The 20778-nt window shown below is 45.8% G+C and overlaps 1 protein-coding gene across 5 annotated transcripts in view; it reads left to right on the plus strand.

The window, feature by feature from the left end:
• Positions 1–2162, plus strand: part of SPEN (spen family transcriptional repressor) — a 44387-nt gene extending 42225 nt beyond the window's left edge. For all 5 annotated transcript variants that reach the window (XM_075189749.1, XM_075189748.1, XM_075189750.1 and 2 more), the window contains one exon: positions 954–2162. In XM_075189749.1, the coding sequence (XP_075045850.1) occupies positions 954–1085 (132 nt within the window). In that variant the 3' untranslated portion in view covers positions 1086–2162. The remainder of the gene's footprint in view (positions 1–953) is intronic.
• Positions 2163–20778: the final 18616 nt, after the last annotated feature.

Genomic DNA, 20778 nt, shown 5'->3' on the forward strand with positions numbered 1-20778 from the left:
CTTACAGGAATGCTGTTCCCAGAGCCCCTCTTGTGTGCCGGTCATACACTGTTCCCATTCACTTCTTTGAGTCTTTATAGATCAGCATAGAAGAGTCGGGGTCTGCGCTGGGGCAGCTTGCGAGGGTCTGGGGGGGCCGGTGCTGGGGCAGCTTGCGAGGGTCTGGGGGGGCCGGTGCTGGGGCAGCTTGCGAGGGTCTGGGGGGGCCGGTGCTGGGGCAGCTTGCGAGGGTCTGGGGGGGCCGGTGCTGGGGCAGCTTGCGAGGGTCTGGGGGGGCCGGTGCTGGGGCAGCTTGCGAGGGTCTGGGGGGGCCGGTGCTGGGGCAGCTTGCGAGGGTCTGGGGGGGCCGGTGCTGGGGCAGCTTGCGAGGGTCTGGGGGTCTGCGCTGGGGCAGCATGCGAGGGTCCTGGGGTCTGCGCTGGGGCAGCTTGCGAGGGTCTGGGGGGGGCGGTGCTGGGGCAGCTTGCGAGGGTCTGGGGGTCTGCGCTGGGGCAGCATGCGAGGGTCCTGGGGTCTGCGCTGGGGCAGCTTGCGAGGGTCTGGGGGGGCCGGTGCTGGGGCAGCTTGCGAGGGTCTGGGGGGGCCGGTGCTGGGGCAGCTTGCGAGGGTCTGGGGGGGCCGGTGCTGGGGCAGCTTGCGAGGGTCTGGGGGGGCCGGTGCTGGGGCAGCTTGCGAGGGTCTGGGGGGGCCGGTGCTGGGGCAGCTTGCGAGGGTCTGGGGGGGCCGGTGCTGGGGCAGCTTGCGAGGGTCTGGGAGTCTGCGTTGGGGCAGCTTGCGAGGGTCTGGGAGTCTGCGCTGGGGCAGCATGCGAGGGTCCTGGGGTCTGCGCTGGGGCAGCATGCGAGCGTCAGGAAGAGGGCGGAGGGCTGTGCTGGGGCAGCATGAGGGAGGGTTGGGGGCAGTGCGTGAAAGAGAGAGCCACAATGTCTCACATGTTTTGTTTGTCCTTTCAGCCTGCCTACGTTCTGCAAATCTTCCCGCCCTGTGAATTTTCAGAGAGTCACCTGTCCCGCCTCGCCCCGGACCTACTAGCCAGCATTTCCAACATCTCTCCTCATCTAATGATAGTCATTGCATCGGCATGAGACCACTCAAGGTCATCACTGACCACTCAAAGACGATGTAAATCATAAGGAAGACTTCTGCTGAGCAAGTGCTCTCTCCTGCCGTGCGGTGCCGAGGATTCACGATCCCGCTGGACGGAGCTGGCGTTGCTGCTTTCCAGGATGTTTACATATTGCTTATGGACAAACCAACGCACACAGGTGGCAAGATCCCACGCGCATCAAATGCGGGATATTCCAAGACGGATACTATTCGTGTGCTTGTTTTTTTGTTTTTTTTTGTTTGTTTTTGTTTTTTTTTAAAGAAAAAAGCTGAACCTGCCTTTGCACTAAATTAGTGACTTGGACCTTTGTACAGCATTCCCCACCCGTTTTTAGTTTTTCTTTTTGTTTTCTTTTTTTTGGTGTGTCATTTTTTAGCGACATGCTGTGATATAGGGAAGCCTGGATTCAGTAGTGAGCAGGAACCTGTGAATATTGGACTCGTGACTGGGAAAGACGTGAAGGACGGTTTGTTAGAGAAGGGAACAGCGGCTGATCTTCCTCTCACAGCCCGTCTGATCTTCTCCGTGGACTTCACGCTTGTCGTCTTCATTTTGGGATGTACAGTTTACATGGGGGGGAGGGGCGGGGGGACATACAAAAGGGAGATCTATTTTCCTTTCCTTGGATATTATAGGACTCCATGGGTGTGTGTACATAAGTATATATAATATATATTATATATATATATAAATATATATAATACTGACTTTAGAGAAATCAAATCCCCACGACATACATTTTTTTTAATCTGTGCCAAAAATGTGTTTTCAGAAAGAATCTTATTTTCATACTCAGACGTATCGTCCCTCATTTGTAAGTGCTTTTCATTAAGACATTTCTCCGCTCATTGCAATCTGTGGGAAAGTGTTACACACTTGGACAAGACTTTTTAAACCCTCATGTTTCCCTCTTTCTTTTTTTTTTTTTTTTTTTTTTTCATTTGTTTTTTTGCTGACACCTCTTAATTTATGAAATCTTCTCCCTACCCATCCTGGAGTTTTGTTTGTGTGTGTCCATTGGATTACAAACTTTATTAAAAAAAAATTGATACAAGCCAGAATCACCCAGTTCTATATACGATTGTGTGCGACATGTTACCGAGGAATTTACTGTTTTTATCACCAACCCCAAATCATTGCTGCTTGGGGACGTGAGAAATATCTCAGGGGTTTATTTCATTACCAGATACCTCACCGAAATCAGCCAGACTTTGTCTGATGTGTAGTCGGCAGATTATTAGTTTAGGAGGTTTCAGAGCGGCCCTAATGAGGGATCTATCTGATGTCTTTAATTAGATAAGAATTTGTCTAGATCTCTGAGTATATAATAATGGCCTTTTCATCATCCTCCCTAACGCTACAATGCAAGATAGAAATGTTATTTATACTGCTAGCATGCCTGTCATATCTGTCTCCTGTGCATAATAGAGCCTTCCAAAAAGGGGAGTAAAAGGAAATCTAGTGTGATACATAGGTGATGTCTGATGCGCTATTGATTGCCCTCTGTAGTTGGTTTATATTGCCAGTTTCACAGCTGCCAAGTTACCTTTTCAAAGACCGTATAACACGTAAGAGCCAAGGAACACAAACGTATCTGAACTGTCCTCGCTCTGTTGGCTGCTCTTTTACTGATACGTTTTGTTCTGTTGGATCTTGCTGGTGTAGTGGCCCATTAGTTTGGCTGATTGTGGTATTTTGGCGTGCACGCCATGGCATTTTGATCACCATTACAGGTATCTTGGGTTCTGCTCATGTAACAGAAGAAGTGATTCGGAGGTAAAGCCTGATTTGCATTGATGGACTTTATGAACACCTTCGTTGTGGAGGTTTGTCTGCTGTCACTTAGTGTAGTTCTGCTACAGGCACACTCTCCAGCAGTCTCCTGATCAGAGGGTCGGTCTCTCCATTCTGTCTTACAGGTCACTGGTCTTCAGTCTATACTTTGTGTAGTGTTTTATTGTACTGTGATCTCCCAGTAAGTTCTACAGCAAATGTACAACATCAAAAGTGTTCGCTCTTTATGATTTTAGTGCAGATTTAACGAAGGGCAAGACAAATTTCTTAGATGAAGTTTTTATTTTTTTTACTTGTTTTTTTAACAATTGTGCAGATATTATCTCCATAGCTTCAGCCTCAAGGGCTTGTCAAACAATGGCCGTCTGTATGATCACCAATGAGCTGATAGAGCTGTATATAGCTTGGAGAGTCTGGCAGGCCACATGAATGAATATAGTAAGAGTGGTTACCAGGTGCCACTGACTGCTGTACAAAGTCATTTATAAAGACTGCGCAACCTGTCCGTTCAAATACAGGTCTGGGATCTCTAATCCTGAAACCTTTTACCTAGAAATCTCCCAAAGACCAGACAGTACTAGTTGCTTTTTGTCACTGCAACTTGGAATTCAGCAAATAAACTCCCCCTTCCAACTCTAAATCTGTCTGTACATTTTACACCCCCCCCCCATAGTGCAATGTGGTTTTGCCAATTTGCCAATGTGTAATATTGCACCTTTTTAGCTGAATTTACCCCTAAATTTTAGCCATGCTGCACTTAATTACAAAAATCATAGGTCAATGGCATTTCAGATAACAGATCTCACACCTGTACATAGATTAGCTGTCACAATGTTTCAAACATTCCAGCTGATGGTTCAGTTTTTGTACTATTTACAGTTGGTTGCAAACTGCATAATTGTGGGTGAAAGGATAGATCTATTTTTCCATAGTGTAATATCAGTTGCTCACACTCTGAAACTGCAGCAGGATTAATATGTTGTGTGGGAATGAACTGGGCTGGTGGCTTCCACCTTGTGACTTGTTCAACAATGTCTGTGCTCTTTTCTGGTCCTCCCCCTTCCTGGCGGTACTATAACTGTTTACACCATCATGATTTACACCACCCAGTTCCCCCAAGCCTAGGTCTAGAAATCCCTCGGCAGAGGTGCAGGTTATAGCTCAGTGCTGATGTAGACATAACTCTACCTACAAATACGATATTTGTGACACAATCACCAGATATCCTTTATTTGTAAAACTACTGCCTACTTCTACCCCTTCTTCACTATATGCATCTATGTCCCTCACGTCTGTGCAGTCAATATTGTTTTAATGTTGTGTACTTGAAATTAAGGCTGCAAAAAGTGCTTACAATCTATTAACCCTCATGTCTCCCACCATATTATTACTGGGGCTGCATTAACCTTCCTCCACACAACAATAGGAAGAAATAACACTGTATAAATGTATTTCTATAATCGGCGCACCACTCCTTTTTTGTTTATAGTAATGTAAATGCAGAAAGTGTATTAAGGTGCATAGATTTCTGAGACAGGATGCTCACAGTCAATGTTTAAGTCTGTGTCTGGGTAATGCATTTAAATTGAGCATCTGGTTTGAATCCAGGTAGGGTGGTGATGTTAACTTGACCACTACATTCTTTTGATTGAGGGGAGTCTTTCTGCCTAGGAAAAGACTTAATACTGTAAACTGTCCCAGTGATGATCCATGCAATTATTTGTGAATCAGTTTACTGTAAATTTACTTAAATCCCAATTTTAGACAACCCATTGTTCCGTGTCCAGAACTACACCCTGATGTCAACCATTAATATGTAATATTGCCGTGTTGAAATGCTCTTGTTTGCAAGAGGAGATGTCTGTCCTCCTAACTAGGAGAGATGAGCTGCACATGAACAAAAGATCTTTGTGCATTGTCCCAGCTTAATTTAGTCTTGATTGGTTGGCTTTGTGCAGTCTACCCCCTCTGCTAGATCTTTCATTCTGATCATTTGTTAGGATTGGTCCAGCATTTCAAGCAATTCATGGCAGGAATGGAAACTGCTTTCGGCTGTATATAGTTGTACACATGTTCTTTTATAAACCGTTTGTATCATCACTACCTGTCAGCGATGTGTAACAGTCCCTTTTAAGAGTGAAGATTGAGCAAGAAACACTAGTTCTTAAAGCTCTTGCTCTAATCCTGCAAGACGCCAATACCTGATGAAATCCTGTGATCTGTAGATACACTACTCTGTAGTAACACTCTAACCTGGATGTCTTGTGTTGAACCTAGTGTTCTCAATCAGCGTTGTGCCTGCTCGATCCAAAGTACGTAGGTGCTACAGCAACTGTACACAACACCCAGAAGTAAGTAGTGCACAGAGCAAGTAAACCACCTCTTGGATAGAAACAGTTCTCATAACTTGTGTAATCTACCTATAATAAGTGTTTGCATTGAACTGAATCTGTCCTATATGCTTTGTGAAAGCCGAGTTCTTTAAGAGGCCGGTGCCTCTCTGTTTTGCATCATTTTAAAGTAATGCAGGAGTTGCAGCAACTGCCTTGCAAGCCCGTAGGTAACTCAAACCTGCTTGTTTTTCTTCAGCTACTGGATTCTTCACACCCACCCTAATAATTATACTTATTCTAATTATAAAATAGAAAATGCTGGCCCCACCTGCCTGAAATACAGGACCAGGACCAGTCTCTGCCACTCTTGCATAGTGAGTGCTGTGTCTATTATGAAGGACCATGGTAAAATGGACAACAGTTGAACACAATTTACAAGGACTGCCAAGGAACAATGTCATTATAGAAGTCTCTGCAAGAAAAGTGAAGCATCTATTCCCATGTGTTCCTCACAAGAAGAATAACTGGGGCATAGGGGCTACATTAGATCTAGGACATGTCTATAAGTTCATCTCTGGTCCATGCTTCAGGCAATAGAGCCTGGAGATTTCATGACTGATTGATATAGGCCTGAAAGACGCATATTTTCTTGTTCCAATTTCAAGAGCATAAATGTGGTTTCTAATGTACATAGTAGATCACTAATTCCAGTTCACAAATCCCGGTGCCTTTACAAAGAACCTGGTGCTACTTGTAGCACATTGAAGATGACAAGGAATTGGAACGCTTTTCTTATGTGGATGATATACTAAAAGGAAGTTTGTGGGGTAATGGTATACTGGCACCAGTAGTCTGTTTCACTGCCCCAAGAGAGAATACAAAATGCGCTAACCAACCTGAAATTTGCCCCAGTGATGTGATAACATGGACCCAATTTCATATTAGAGAAATGTAGAAGAATGTCCTTTTTGAATGGATCTAGAGAAGATGACAGCTGGACAGCCGAATTTACCTAGCAGCAGCAAAGGAATATCTGAACTGGTTGCAAACCTTGGTAACAGGAATTGGGATGTCTAAAAAGCAAACTAGATGTGCTTAACAAAACACAATCAAATTCAGCTGGAGAGAGCATATCTTGGGGAAGGATTGTTTCAAGGAAAATGTTATGGATAGAAGTCTGGAAAGCGTTTATTTTTTCCCCAAGGCGCATTCAAGTATGGTCAGACAATTGAACAGTATTATCTCTACGAAACCATCAGCAGAGCACATGTAGCTGATATAGGATATGTAGAACAGTTAAAGTCTTTCATTGGGCAAAGCAGAATCTTGTAGCCTGAGAAGACCGCAGCACAGCAGGTTTCCTAAGCAGAAGCAGAGTACATCCAGTTGAATGGGAACTATATCATGAAGCTGTCGGACAGGTACAGAAAGCCTAAGGAAGATACCATGGTAACAACAGGGTTTGAGTTTTTAATGCCGATACAGGAAATGGCGGCAGGCTAAATGCCAATACTTCCATTCTGGGGTCAGGTTAAAAATAACGACAGTGTGTTTGTTGACATTCACAGTGCCGACATTAAAAGACCAATTCTAGCGGGTTCGGCAGGTTAACTGCCCACGTTTCCTGTGTCCGCAACCGGACAAAAGAGGATGTAAAGGTGTGAGACAGCAGTGACCTGGAGTTTCAGATTGGGCTTTGTGTTCCCCAAGCTACTTCTAGTACCAAGATTGCTTGGAAAAAAAAAAAAAAAAATCAGAGTGGACCTTTTGGCCAAGGAGAGCCTGGTGTTCTTAACCCTTTAACAACATTGAAAGAGCCTTGGCCATTGCTCACTAGACCTGCTGCAACAGGATCCAATATGCCACCTGAACAGACAGTCTGTGGCTGAAGATTGAGATGTTAAACCGACACAGAAAAGGGTTTTCAGAGAGGGTGAGTGATAGTTAATAGCCTGGAAGTTATGTAGGTAGCGACAGCAGGGTTTGGAATATGTTTTCATCCTGGTAGCTTTAAAAGACTGACAATCCAAGAGCAGCATAGAGGGTCATGATTATGGATTTTTTTCACGATGGATTGTGGCTCTCAACAAATTCAAGGGAAAACATTTTCCAGAGTTGTCCTAAGGTGGGCAACTCTGAAGGTACTACTTGTAGCAGTTACTCCTGCCAGATCACACCCAAACACAGTGCTGCCTGGAACCCTAAACTAGCCTGTTCCAAGATAAAGTGGTCCTAAGAACCAACCCCTTATTCTTGCCTAAAGTAATCATCATAGTTTATTTGTATGGTACCACAGATTCTGTAGTGCCTGACGTGTGACATACATGAGAACAGTAAGCAAAGTAACAGGTATGTGAGCCTGTGCAATGCCCTCCCTGATCCAGCTTGCACGAGTATGTTTGAGTGGAGCTTCCTCTACAGAGTCTTACAGAAAGGACAAAAATCTTATCCGTTTTTTTTTTTATTCCTTTTGGAGAGAAAAACAGAAATTACCCTTACAATTTCTGAGAGAATTTTGTTTTCTGGCTTGCAGCAGTACCTCAATTACTTTTGTCAAATACTCCCTTTCATCTCCCTAGTGACGGCTCCATCTTAGAGAAGAATCTATCATGTAGCAGATCTGGACAAGATGACAGAGGCCTAGCATGCTCCAGACCATCCCCCAAGTTACTGCAAACCATGGACAATGAGGCCAGAGTGAAAGAAATTGTCGCCATCAGGTCTTTATCTGGTAAAGTCTGAACTTCTGGACCAGTAACTGAAAAACCTTTGTGCAGGGCCATCTTGACTGAGATAGTCTATCTTGTTTTCTTTGCCTGCCAGGTGACGCTCAGAAATGGGTATCGAACTGTTTTCCAGCCGCGACACGTCTGCTAACATTTCCTTAATTATGGTCTTGCTGCTTGTGCCTCCTTGCGTACTTCTGAAAGTAATTATGTTCCAGTTGTCAGAAAAAAATCCTGTTTTTGTTTTATAAAAAGTTTAAAATGTCGTCTCAAATGCCAAACTGCTGTCGCCTCTAGAATGTTTCTGTGGTCGCCTTTCATGCTGGAGCCATTGGCCCTGTATCACTTCTGTAAGCAGGAGACCGTCTCACCCTATGGTGCTGGAATCTGTTGTGAGCACAAGCCATTCTGGTTATGAAAGAACGATTCCACGATTCTTCAACCTTGGCTACTGCCACAATACAAGGACATCCCTTGTGGCCTTTGAAAGTCTGATGACTAATCTACAGAAGTAGAGCTGTGGTCCCACCGAGTAAGCAGATCAAGTTGAAGGTCCAGCATATGCCAACTTGCCCACTGAGAACATTCCCAGAAGGTGGAGAATCAAAATTATTGGGCCTGAAGTTTGGGTGCTAGATACTGCATTTCCCCTGACACACTGTACTCCCAAAAACTGCAGCTGTTGACACAAGGTGACTTTTTGCTGTACTGATTTCCCAACCGCATTCCTTTAGAAATGATCTCGGTTGGGCTGGTTTGTTCTGTGCAATGTATCGGTTTCTCTTTTACAAGGATAATGTTCAGGGACAACCATACCACAATGCCTTTTTATCCCCTCTAAGGGCCACCATGCAAACCACCAGTAGTTTAGTGAAGGACCTCTGAGCTGCAGCCAGGCTAAATTGGATACAGGTGAACGGTAAGTGATGACCCAGTATGAAGAATTGGTAATGTTGAGTTGTAATAGGAAAAGAGAAATAGGCAGTCTGTAGAAGGAGGAAAGGAAATTGCTTTCTCAACCGCATGGAGGAGACCATGGGGAAATGCCTTTGCGTGAATGAAATGCTGCAAATGTAGTACTGTTTTGAATCCTCCTTATGACTTTTCCACCAGGAAAAGTTTGGAAAAGAAGCCGTTAACTTTCTGTGTCAGAAGAACAAGATAAATTACTTCTGCTTTCAGCAACCTGTGTAAGCTGTTCCCCCGATGCCTCCAGTTCAAACAGGGATGGCGGAGCTCGGTACTTGACGAAGATATTCCTTTAAGTATTAAATGAAACTCAATCTTGTACCCTCTGCTGACAATGTTGCAAACTCAGTGATCTTGTGGGATAGTTTCCCAAACCTTGGCATACTTGAAATCCTTGCCCCCGAAGGATTCTGTGGAGGTTTACCTTGAAAATAATTTTTGAGAGAGATCGTCTGTCCTGTCTTACCTCCTGAAGGAACGAGGAAGATGTGCTGCTGCTGACAGTCCTGCTTCCTGGCTGATAGCTTTGTGCTGCCCTTAACTGCTGGCGAGAGGAAAGAAAACACCTTGTCCTCCAGTATCTAATGATGCCTCACTGTGCTGTCACTGGCTGCTTGTAGAAACTTCACCAGAAGCCGTGACCGAGGCCCTGTACGGAGTGGTGGAAGTGGCTGTCCTCGGGAAGGGATCCCTACAAAAGAGATTGCCTTGTAGTGTGTTCTTCACAACATGCTCTTAGCACCTGGGCTTCCTCTATGCCCAACTTCTTCTAAACTGTGAAGGGTAGCTGCTACAGGAATTTATTTAAAGTGCTAGAGCTCCTCCCACCACATCTATACCCCCCTAGAGAATCCAGTGTCCCCCATAGGATGTGAGAGAAATGGACTGTTTCAGTGCAGTGAGACCTCCCAGTAATAACAGCCAGTTTTATTGAAGATCTGGGTAGGTGAAAAATATTTATTAACAGGTCGGCTCAACTTGTAAGAGTTTGCCATTGCCCTATGCATTACTCTCTGCTACATAATGTGTGTGTAATATTTCAGTGTCATGTGTAATTCAGCTCACAGGATGGCCCACACAAATATTTAATTGCATTATGTCTATGGCAGAATGGCTGTAGCCAGTTTTGCTGGTAAATTTCTCATAAATGGTCTTGTTAATGTATATATCCTACAGGCCTGAAAAAAGGAGGAATTTTTTTTTTCACTCTTAGAGAAATTAATTATTAGTTCATTGGGGGATATATTAGGTGGTCCTGGAGTCACTTCAATCTGAAAGTGCTGGGAAAACAGCTCCACCCCTACTATGCCCCTTCCAGAGGAAACTATCCTCAGCTTGTTTTAATAAGTCCAGTAGAGGGCCTAACAAGGTAAAACAAGAAACACCAAAACAATCAGAGCAAAGAGAGGGTGCGCAGTGTCCCCTAATGGACTAAGAGAAATGGATAGTTCAGTGATTAAAAAAAAAATCCTTTCCTCTGCTCTCATTTTAGGGGAACATTCCAAAGCTGCCCCTAAGGGAGGAAGTGCTCTGAATCGGCTGCGCATAAAACCTTGCACCCAAAGCTAGCATCCTGAGATGCGGTCAAGTCCACCGGAACCGGCCTAGCCAACTGAGCGAAAGCCAACCGAATAGTCGACCATTATTCAACAAGCAAGAGACAGCCTAGGGTCCTGCCAACCACACCTGTGCGCATCATTACAGCACAAACAAGTTGGTAGTCTACCACCGTGGCACAGTCCACATCCAAAGGCAGCAAGGACGCATCAGAAGATTGCAACAGAGGTGAAAAAGTCAATCTTCTGCATTAAGTGAAACTGAGGTCACTTTAGGTACAAAACAGGGCTTAGTGCAAAGCATTGTCTGGTCTGAATGAAACGGTAAGTGGGATTACAGCAAAACATCCCCAACCCGGACACCCACCAAGCAGAAGATAGAGCAAGCAAGAACACTACGTTCTAGGTGACATAACAGAGATCCACAGACTCAAAAGGCTCTCTGGTAAGAGCCCGGAGCACCATCCCAAGACTAAACCGGGTGAACAAAGCGGGGGTTGAGCATGGAGAACCCCTTGCAGGATGGTCTGAAGGAAGAAGAGCAAATAGAGGGGAAATCGGGAAGTGTTAAAACTGATTCTCACAACAGAAAATAATTTGCAGAAGAAGATGCTTTTCTAGCGGTTATCATGGTCTGAAACACAATGTGGGAGAAACCTCTAGCCCAAAGAATCAGGGTCGCTGTAGCCACGCTGTCAAAGCCAGATGACCTAAAGAGTGGCAACCGGAAGAGTAGACCTACAGCCATCCAGACAATGTCAAAGTACCATGCCCGTGAAATGTGGGGCAACCCTTTCCCTCTTGAGTACCCAGGGGAGAATGAGAATTCGGACGACATAAGTACACCTGACGAATCCACTATGGAATAGTCATGGCATTAGTGTACCTCTGTTACGAGCCGCGGCGGTGCCCAGCCGCCGCGACTCACTCACCTGCGTCCCGGCCATCGCTATGGCGACCGGGACGTCACTTCCGGCCCTGACCCGGCCGTTGCCGGGGCAACGAGAAGACGCTTCAGCGCTGCGTCCCGGCAATGAGAGGAAGCCGGGCGCAGCGCTCACCATATGTCCTAGCCTGTGGGCTAATTAATGCAGCCTATTAATTATGCTGGGGGCTGTGTCTAATTCAGAGCTAGGCTCTGATTGGTGGCCACTGGTATTTAAGGCAATGAGGTCTGCTGCCTCATTGCCGGTTATAGCTCCTGTGTTCCAGTCTGCTAACCTGCTAGTTCCTGTCCTGTATCCTGATATCTCTATTTGACTCCCTGTGTATGACCCTTGGCTTTGATTTGGACCTTGCTTGTGTTTCCTGTGACCCTGATCTTTGGCCTGTTTACCCGTTCTGCTATTTGCCTGTGACCCCTGACCTCAGCTTGTTCATCGATACTGTTGTCTGCTGCGGGCCCTTGACCTCTGCGTGGACCTGACTCCTCTTGCCTGGGTTCTCCCCAGCTGGTATGCTCTTCACGACCCTCTGTCAGTCTGTGGCCCAGTCTGTCCCCACCATCAGGGGCTCCAGTGAACACCTGACTGGCAGAGTAGATTCCGGGTTGTGTTGTGCCGGCTGGAGGGGTTCCTAACATTATAACCGGCCCACTCACGGAGACGAGGTTGGAATGGATGCAAGTGGATCCTCACCGTCTCCGGCACAAGCCCTAGCAGCCCATGTTGAGTCCTTATATCAGATGATCCAGGGATTGGCTGAGCGTCTGTCTGTTCAAGAAGAAGCCGCAAAAGTGTCACAACCCACTCCAAGTTCCGTCTGTGAACCTAAGATGAACTTGCCGGATCGCTTCTCTGGAAATTGGTCCCTGTTTTGGAATTTCAGGGAGAGCTGCAAGCTCTATTTCCGATTGAGACCCCGCTCCTCCGGGTCAGAGCATCAAAGAGTCGGGATTATCATTTCCCTTCTACAGGGTGACACCCAGTCCTGGGCGTTTTCCTTGCCGCAGACCAGTCCTGCCATGCAGTCAGTAGACACTTTCTTCGAGGCGTTAGGTCTACTATATGACGACCCGGACCGTACTGCCTCCGCTGAAACTCATCTACGGGCCTTGAAACAAGGCCGGCGCTCGGCAGAGGAATACTGCGCTGAATTCCGTAGAAATGAATTCCGTACCTGATAGTGGATGGAATGATCCTGCCTTGCGGAGTCAGTTCCGTCTTGGCCTGTCGGAACAGGTCAAAGACTCTTTGGTGCAGTACCCATCTCCTACCTCTCTGGAGGATCTGATGCACCTCTCCATTAAAATCGACAGGAGATTTAAAGAGCGGAAAATCGAAAAGGAGATATCATCACCTCTATCCGGCTTCATTCCTGTTCCCACGGATGGTGAGGAACCCATGCAATTGGGGGCGTATCGTCTCTCCCCTGAGGAAAGAGACAAGAGAAGATCACAGGGCCTATGTCTCTATTGCGGCACAAAAGGCCACTTCTCCCGTTCCTGCCCGAATAAGCCGGGAAAAGAGTATGCCTAGGGAACGAGGGGAAAGTTCACCTAGGTCTGCAGATTGTCTCCCCAAAAAACGCCGTATTGATCCCTGCACAGCTCATGTTTAGTGCTCGTTCAATGGACCTGTCCGCCTTCGTTGATAGTGGAGCTGCAGGCAACTTCCTGGACATCGGGTTCGCCCGCGCTGCTAAAATTCCGATGGTAAAACTCAAGTCCGCTATTACTGTCTGTGGATTAGATGGAGGTCCGTTGCCTGGTGGCAAGATTTCCTGGGAGACCCCGCTACTACAGTTGAACATCGGAGCTCTCCATTCAGAGTCAATAACCTTCCTTCTTATCGATTGTTCATCAGTTCCCTTGATCTTGGGCCACCCATGGCTTTCCCGTCATAACCCTGTCATGGACTGGGTAAAAGGAGAAATTGTCCAGTGGAGCTCTTACTGTACACAGTCCTGCTTGTCACTGCCCCTGCGGGTGATTCAGTCTATTCCGGAGCAGCTTCCCTCACAATATCATGAGTTCTGGGATGTGTTCTCCAAGAAAGCTGCTGACACCTTACCACCTCACCGTGACTTTGACTGTGCCATCGAGCTTATTCCTGGTTCCAAGTTGCCTAAGGGTCGCCTGTACTCTCTCTCTGGTCCGGAGACCAAGTCCATGCAGGAATACATTGAAGAAAATCTGGAGAAGGGCTTCATCAGGCCATCTAAATCTCCCGTAGGAGCAGGATGCTTCTTTGTATCCAAAAAGGACGGAGGACTAAAACCCTGTATTGATTACCGGGGATTGAATCTTAAAACAATCAAGAATACCTATCCCCTTCCGCTCATCTCCGTATTATTTGATCAGCTGAGAGGTGCTACTGTCTTCTCAAAAATCGATCTTTGTGGAGCGTATAACCTCATCCGTATCAAGGAGGGAGACGAGTGGAAGACGGCATTCAATACGCACTCTGGCCATTATGAATACTTGGTTATGCCGTTCGGTCTTAGCAATGCACCTGCAGTATTCCAGGACTTAATCAATTAGGTTCTTCGGGACTTTCTTGGTAGTTTCGTGGTCGTCTATTTAGATGATATCCTCATCTATTCCAGATCTCTGTCTGTACATCAGAATCACGTTAAACAAGTTCTACGAAGACTGCGAGAGAACCACCTTTACGCCAAACTAGAAAAGTGTGAGTTCGAGGTGCAGAAAGTATCCTTTTTAGGTTACATAATCTCTTCTGAGGGATTCTCCATGGATCCAACTAAGGTTCAGGCTATTCTAGATTGGGTGCAACCAAACAACCTTAAGGCGGTGCAGAGGTTTCTGGGCTTCTCCAATTATTTATAGAAGGTTAATTCCAGGTTTTGCGGACATCGTGGCTCCCATTGTCGCCCTAACCCGTAAAGGAATGGATCCAACTAATTGGTCGCCTCAAGCAGTAGCCTCATTCGAAAGCCTGAAAAAAGCCTTTGTCTCTGCTCAGGTCCTTAGACACCCGGATCCAGCTAAATCATTTGTTCTTGAGGTCGACGCCTCTGACGTCGGTGCTGGGGCTATACTATCACAGAAGGACCCTCATACTAATCGTCTACACCCGTGTGCCTATTTCTCCCGCCAGTTCTCTTCAGCAGAAGCCAACTATGATGTCGGGAATAGGGAACTGTTGGCAATCAAATGGGCCTTCGAGGAGTGGTGACATTGGCTGGAGGGTGCTCCACATCAGATCTCTGTCATTACCGACCACAAGAACTTGCAATATATACAATCGGCCAAACGTCTAAATCCCAGACAGGCCCGTTGGTCGTTATTCTTTACCCGGTTCAATTTCCTGATCACCTATCGACCGGGTTCCAAAAATGTCCGGGCAGATGCTCTGTCCAGAAGTTTCTTGGCACACCACGTTCCAGTTTCGAACCCAGAGCCTATTATTCCTCCTTCCATAATCCATGTTGGATTAACCCAAGATCTGAGTATCACACTTCAGAGATTCCAGAAATTAGCCCCTGATACTACTCCGGAAAAACGTCTTTTTGTTCCAGTCCATCTAAGGAAGGCGGTTCTTGCAGAGGCGCATAATAGTAGGTCTGCTGGACACCCTGGAGTTTATAAGACGCTGGAGATCCTTTCCCGTACGGTCTGGTGGCCATCCTTGTCCGCTGACGTCAAGAGTCATGTCCTCTCGTGTGAAATTTGTGCCAGGAACAAAGTCCCCAGGACTCGCCCGGTGGGTCAATTGCTTTCATTGCCCATTCCTGCAAAACCTTGGACACATTTGTCCATGGATTTTATTGTTGATTTGCCACCTTCTGCAGGACATAATACTATTTGGGTTGTGGTGGACCGTTTCAGTAAAATGGCACATTTCATCCCATTAACCAGGCTTCCTACAGCTCGAGATCTGGCCATTCTCTTCATACAACATGTTTTCCGGCTCCATGGACTTCCTTCCGATATTGTTTCTGATCGTGGTTCACAATTCATAGCACAATTCTGGAAATCCTTCTGCACCCTCCTCGGAATCCGGATCAGTCTGTCATCTGCATACCACCCTCAGTCTATCGGGCAAACTGAAAGGGTTAACCAAACACTTGAACAGTTCCTCCGATGTTATTCCTCAGAATTCCATGACAACTGGTCATCTTTGCTGCCTTGGGCAGAGTTTGCCTACAATAACTCATCTCACTTATCTACTCAAACTTCCCCGTTCTACTGTAACTTCGGTTTCCATCCCAGGTCTAATTCTCTGTACTCTCTCAAATCTGCTGGTATTCCGGAGATTCATTCCACAGTTGCTGATCTGAAAGTAATTTGGGGGAAAGTTCAGTCCTTGAAAAAATCCTCATTGTCGGCCCAAAAATTTTCGGATCGCCACCGTACCACCTGCCCATTCAAAGTGGGCCAGAAAGTATGGCTATCAACTAGAAATCTTAGGCTCAGACAGCCTTGTAAAAAACTAGGGCCTAAATTTATTGGGCCGTTCATGATTATGTGTAACCGAAATCACCGCACTAAGTTAATATATGATATATTATAGTCAATAACCCCTGTATAATTTGAACATTAATTAGTTCCTAAATAGATCTAATATACATAGAGGGTGCACCCTTACACTGGATTATAGGAAATGTAGGACAAAGAGAAAGAGTGTATCAAAGGGGCACTCCGGGGTATGGAGTGTAAAAATTATATTTTATTAGTAATTATTAAAAAATTAGAGTATCTTGATACAACTAGCGAAATATAAGGATAAAAACAAAGTGAGGGAAGTGAAAATAAAATTGCAGTTTCTACTGCAAGATCGCCTGTAATCTCACTGCTAATATTTAATTGATAAATCTTGATATAAAAATATTAGCTGCTGTTATGAAAATTGATCATTCAGTAAAGAGTTCAAATACATTGAAGTTGTTATATTAACAATATTTCACAGATATAAATTGGCTATGGGTTGTGTAGTTAATTATATAGATTACAAATATTAGTCCATGCCTAAATGATATCTATGATCCTATATACTCCTAAGATCATGACAGGTAGTCACTCCTATGCTGGCAATACAATGGTCTAAGGTGAATTTCAGAATGAAGCTTGCTCCGCCCTCCTAATCAGTCTTAGTGGCCATAAAGAGCTGTATAGTAAAGTCACTGTGTTAACAGCCGTGTATACTAGGATATAATAATCAGTAATTTAAACGGCACTCTATATAACTGGGTTAACTTAACAGATACTATCTGATAGGAGATAAAGCGCAATAAGCTTGCTATTATCTATATTGTCTATCAGATAGTATCTGTTAAGTTAACCCAGTTATATAGAGTGCCGTTTAAATTACTGATTATTATATCCTAGTATACACGGCTGTTAACACAGTGACTTTACTATACAGCTCTTTATGGCCACTAAGACTGATTAGGAGGGCGGAGCAAGCTTCATTCTGAAATTCACCTTAGACCATTGTATTGCCAGCATAGGAGTGACTACCTGTCATGATCTTAGGAGTATATAGGATCATAGATATCATTTAGGCATGGACTAATATTTGTAATCTATATAATTAACTACACAACCCATAGCCAATTTATATCTGTGAAATATTGTTAATATAACAACTTCAATGTATTTGAACTCTTTACTGAATGATCAATTTTCATAACAGCAGCTAATATTTTTATATCGAGATTTATCAATTAAATATTAGCAGTGAGATTACAGGCGATCTTGCAGTAGAAACTGCAATTTTATTTTCACTTCTCTCACTTTGTTTTTATCCTTATATTTCGCTAGTTGTATCAAGATACTCTAATTTTTTAATAATTACTAATAAAATATAATTTTTACACTCCATACCCCGGAGTGCCCCTTTTGATACACTCTTTCTCTTTGTCCTACATTGCCGTTCATGATTACCAAACAGATCAATCCGGTAGCTTTTAGATTGAAGATTTCTAGTTCACTAAAAATTCCGAACACATTTCATTGTTCATTGTTGAAGCCGGTATTGTATCCTAGCCAATCCTCAACTGTGCCTGGGGGAAGTTCGAGTAAGCCACTAAGATATGTGGTTCAAAGGATTTTAGATTCCAAAAAAGTGCAAGGACAGGTGCACTTCCTGGTGCAGTGGAGGAACCGCGGGTTAGAAGAGCGATCTTGGGTTCCGCGAAGACAACTCCATGCCCCTAAACAATTAGAAAACCTGGATGTCGGGGTCCCTCGACCCCTCCTCAAGGGGGGGTACTGTTACGAGCCGCGGCGGTGCCCAGCCGCCGCGACTCACTCATCTGCGTCCCGGCCGTCGCTATGGCGACCGGGACGTCACTTCCGGCCCTGACCCGGCCGTTGCCGGGGCAACGAGAAGACGCTTCAGCGCTGCGTCCCGGCAATGAGAGGAAGCCGGGCGCAGCGCTCACCATATGTCCTAGCCTGTGGGCTAATTAATGCAGCCTATTAATTATGCTGGGGGCTGTGTCTAATTCAGAGCTAGGCTCTGATTGGTGGCCACTGGTATTTAAGGCAATGAGGTCTGCTGCCTCATTGCCGGTTATAGCTCCTGTGTTCCAGTCTGCTAACCTGCTAGTTCCTGTCCTGTATCCTGATATCTCTATTTGACTCCCTGTGTATGACCCTTGGCTTTGATTTGGACCTTGCTCGTGTTTCCTGTGACCCTGATCTTTGGCCTGTTTACCCGTTCTATTTGCCTGTGACCCCTGACCTCAGATTGTTTATCGATACTGTTGTCTGCTGCCGGCCCTTGACCTTTGCGTGGACCTGACTCCTCTTGCCTGGGTTCTCCCCAGCTGGTACGCACTTCACGACCCTCTGTCAGTCTGTGGCCCAGTCTGTCCCCACCATCAGGGGCTCCAGTGAACACCTGACTGGCAGAGTAGATTCCGGGTTGTGCCGGCTGGAGGGGTTCCTAACAACCGCATGGTGGGATCGATGATCTTCGGGCAGAAAAGAGGGATCTTTGAAGTTCAAGCTGGATGCCATGATGAACCAGAAGGGCAAACATGTCCCCGTGAAAGGACTATTTTCCCTGTTGCGGCTGAGGCAATCAGCCTCCTAGTTTTCCACTCCGGGATGAAGATGGCATGGAAACATGACGTTTTGCTCAGGACATGATCCTCGCTGTCTCCTTCATGGCCATGGCTGCGGGTTTTACCCCCGCTGGTTTCAGCACATTGATGGGGAACTGTTCATCCTATGGGTCTTAGAGACCCTGGAACCGGAGAGTACAGACGACCCCACCAGACAGACTGGTGACTGTAGTAACCAAGGTCCACTCCAATGATTGGAAGGACCTGCCCATGGTGAGATGCGACCAGTTCAACCATCAGATGAAACTGACGAACGGTTGCGGACAACTGATGTACTGCTAGTTCAGATGAAAGGGGGGATTTTGACCACTTCCGGAGAAGCTCTCTCTGGAATGGCAAAGAGTACCGATTGAATACGGATACAATGGTTCCCAGCAGCTTCATGCAGCAGAGATGGGACACCATCTGTCTGTCCTGGAGGGACCTGGTCTTCATGAGAACCTGGTCGGCCGGAAAAAAAACACATACTGACACCTGGTGTCGTAGTCGAGACCAAGAAACTTCACCCTTTCCGTGGGAATTAAGGAAGACTTAGGTTTAGGATCCAGCTGTGTGCTTCCTGAAATGTCACTGTCAGGCAAAGATGGCGTAGAAAGACAGAATGAAACAGGGCTTTTAACAACAGGTTGTTTAGATAAGGAGCAACCCCGGCGCCCCTGAGAATGTAGCAGTTGTGCCATGACTGCCATTACCTTAGTTAAAACTATTGGGGCAATAGTCAGGCCAAAGCCCAGAATTGAGAATGGGCCACGCTAACCGGAAGCAAAGACACTGATGCCCCTTTCCGATGGTGATAAGGAGGTAAGCATCATTGATGTCTAGGGAAGCAAGAAACTCCCCCTGCTCCCGGCCCATAATAATGTAGCGACTCCATCATGAAGCCTAGGACTGAAACCTGTTTCTGGAGGGTTGTAAGGTTCAGGATAGAACAAGCTGTCTGGCTTCTAAACCAGAAAGAGGTTAGAGTAAAACCCAAATCTTTCCAGAGGAGGAATCAGAATAATCACTTGAAACCCAAAGTTTCTGAATTGGCTCCCGGAGCACACTGGGTCGAAGACTGCAGGATAGCAGAACCATGGTGAAGAACCTGCGACAAGGGCAATGCACAGGAATGATCACATAACTCAGAGTGCCAACCCATTGATCCTGAAACTGCATGAGACAGGCCTCTACCACAACACCGTGACAGGGAGTCCCGTCATACAGAAACTGTTTCTGCAAGCTTGGAATTCCTATGCCTGGTAGACCCTCGCCACCTTTGGAAACCTCCATTAGAGGAAGTGGACTGCCCCCTAGAGGGAGCCATCCCGTGACTTACAGAAGGGACAAAAGGACCGAATCCTGGCTTGTTTAGGGTGGCTAACGGGCAAAAAAGAGGTCTTACCACTCATGGCCCATTGAATTATCTGCTCCAGCCGGGATCCAATGAGTCACCTAATCAAAAGGTAAACTCTGATATAGACTTTGAGTCAGTGTCTGCCAACCACGAGCGTAGCCGTAAGGAACGCAATGAGTTTGGAATAGATGTAGCTTCCGAAGATGCTTGACCCAAAAATCCGAAGCCCCTAATGTGATCAGCTACCCCAAGCAAGTCAGCTTGTGGACGATTATCTTGCAAATCCTTCTGCCCATGCTTGAATAGCTTTGTTTACGCAGGAAGTAGACATACCTGGTCTGAAGAGTCTGCTCGATCGCCACATAAGAAATGTTTGTTCAGCTAATCAGTGACGTCCTGGAGTGAATTCCCACGCAGCAGATGAGACAACACCAACACCCCACTAGGGGAAAGTACTGGCTGTGAAGGACTGTGGACTGTATGGTGCAGTAAAAGAAAGAGAAGGGACCACTCTGAGCCATCACCTGCGTGAGCTTGGCAATAGACGGCGGAGTTAAGCCAAACGGGTTATTCCAGAGGTGCCGATGCAGTCACTCGCACTACCCACAGTGCATTCAGGTCAGACTGTCCACAAGACAATTTAGCATTACATTTTGTACAAGTATAATGCAGCACAGACTTTACAGCGGACACTTTAGTTTTGGAAGTCCCTTTTTCAGCTATAGTGATAAATATTGAATTATACAAATTACCAGAGACAGTACAGAAAGTAATATTCTTCCAATAACACAAAAGCTGTAAAATACAGACACTCGTCACTGATCTCTATACAGGAACTATAATGAAATATACAGGTGTGTTCACTCGCTACTCAAGCAACAGGGTAAAAAAAACAACATTAAAACAGTCAAAAGGACGGGGG

This window comes from Mixophyes fleayi, chromosome 11 (assembly GCF_038048845.1).
Source record: "Mixophyes fleayi isolate aMixFle1 chromosome 11, aMixFle1.hap1, whole genome shotgun sequence".
NCBI lineage: Eukaryota > Metazoa > Chordata > Amphibia > Anura > Limnodynastidae > Mixophyes > Mixophyes fleayi.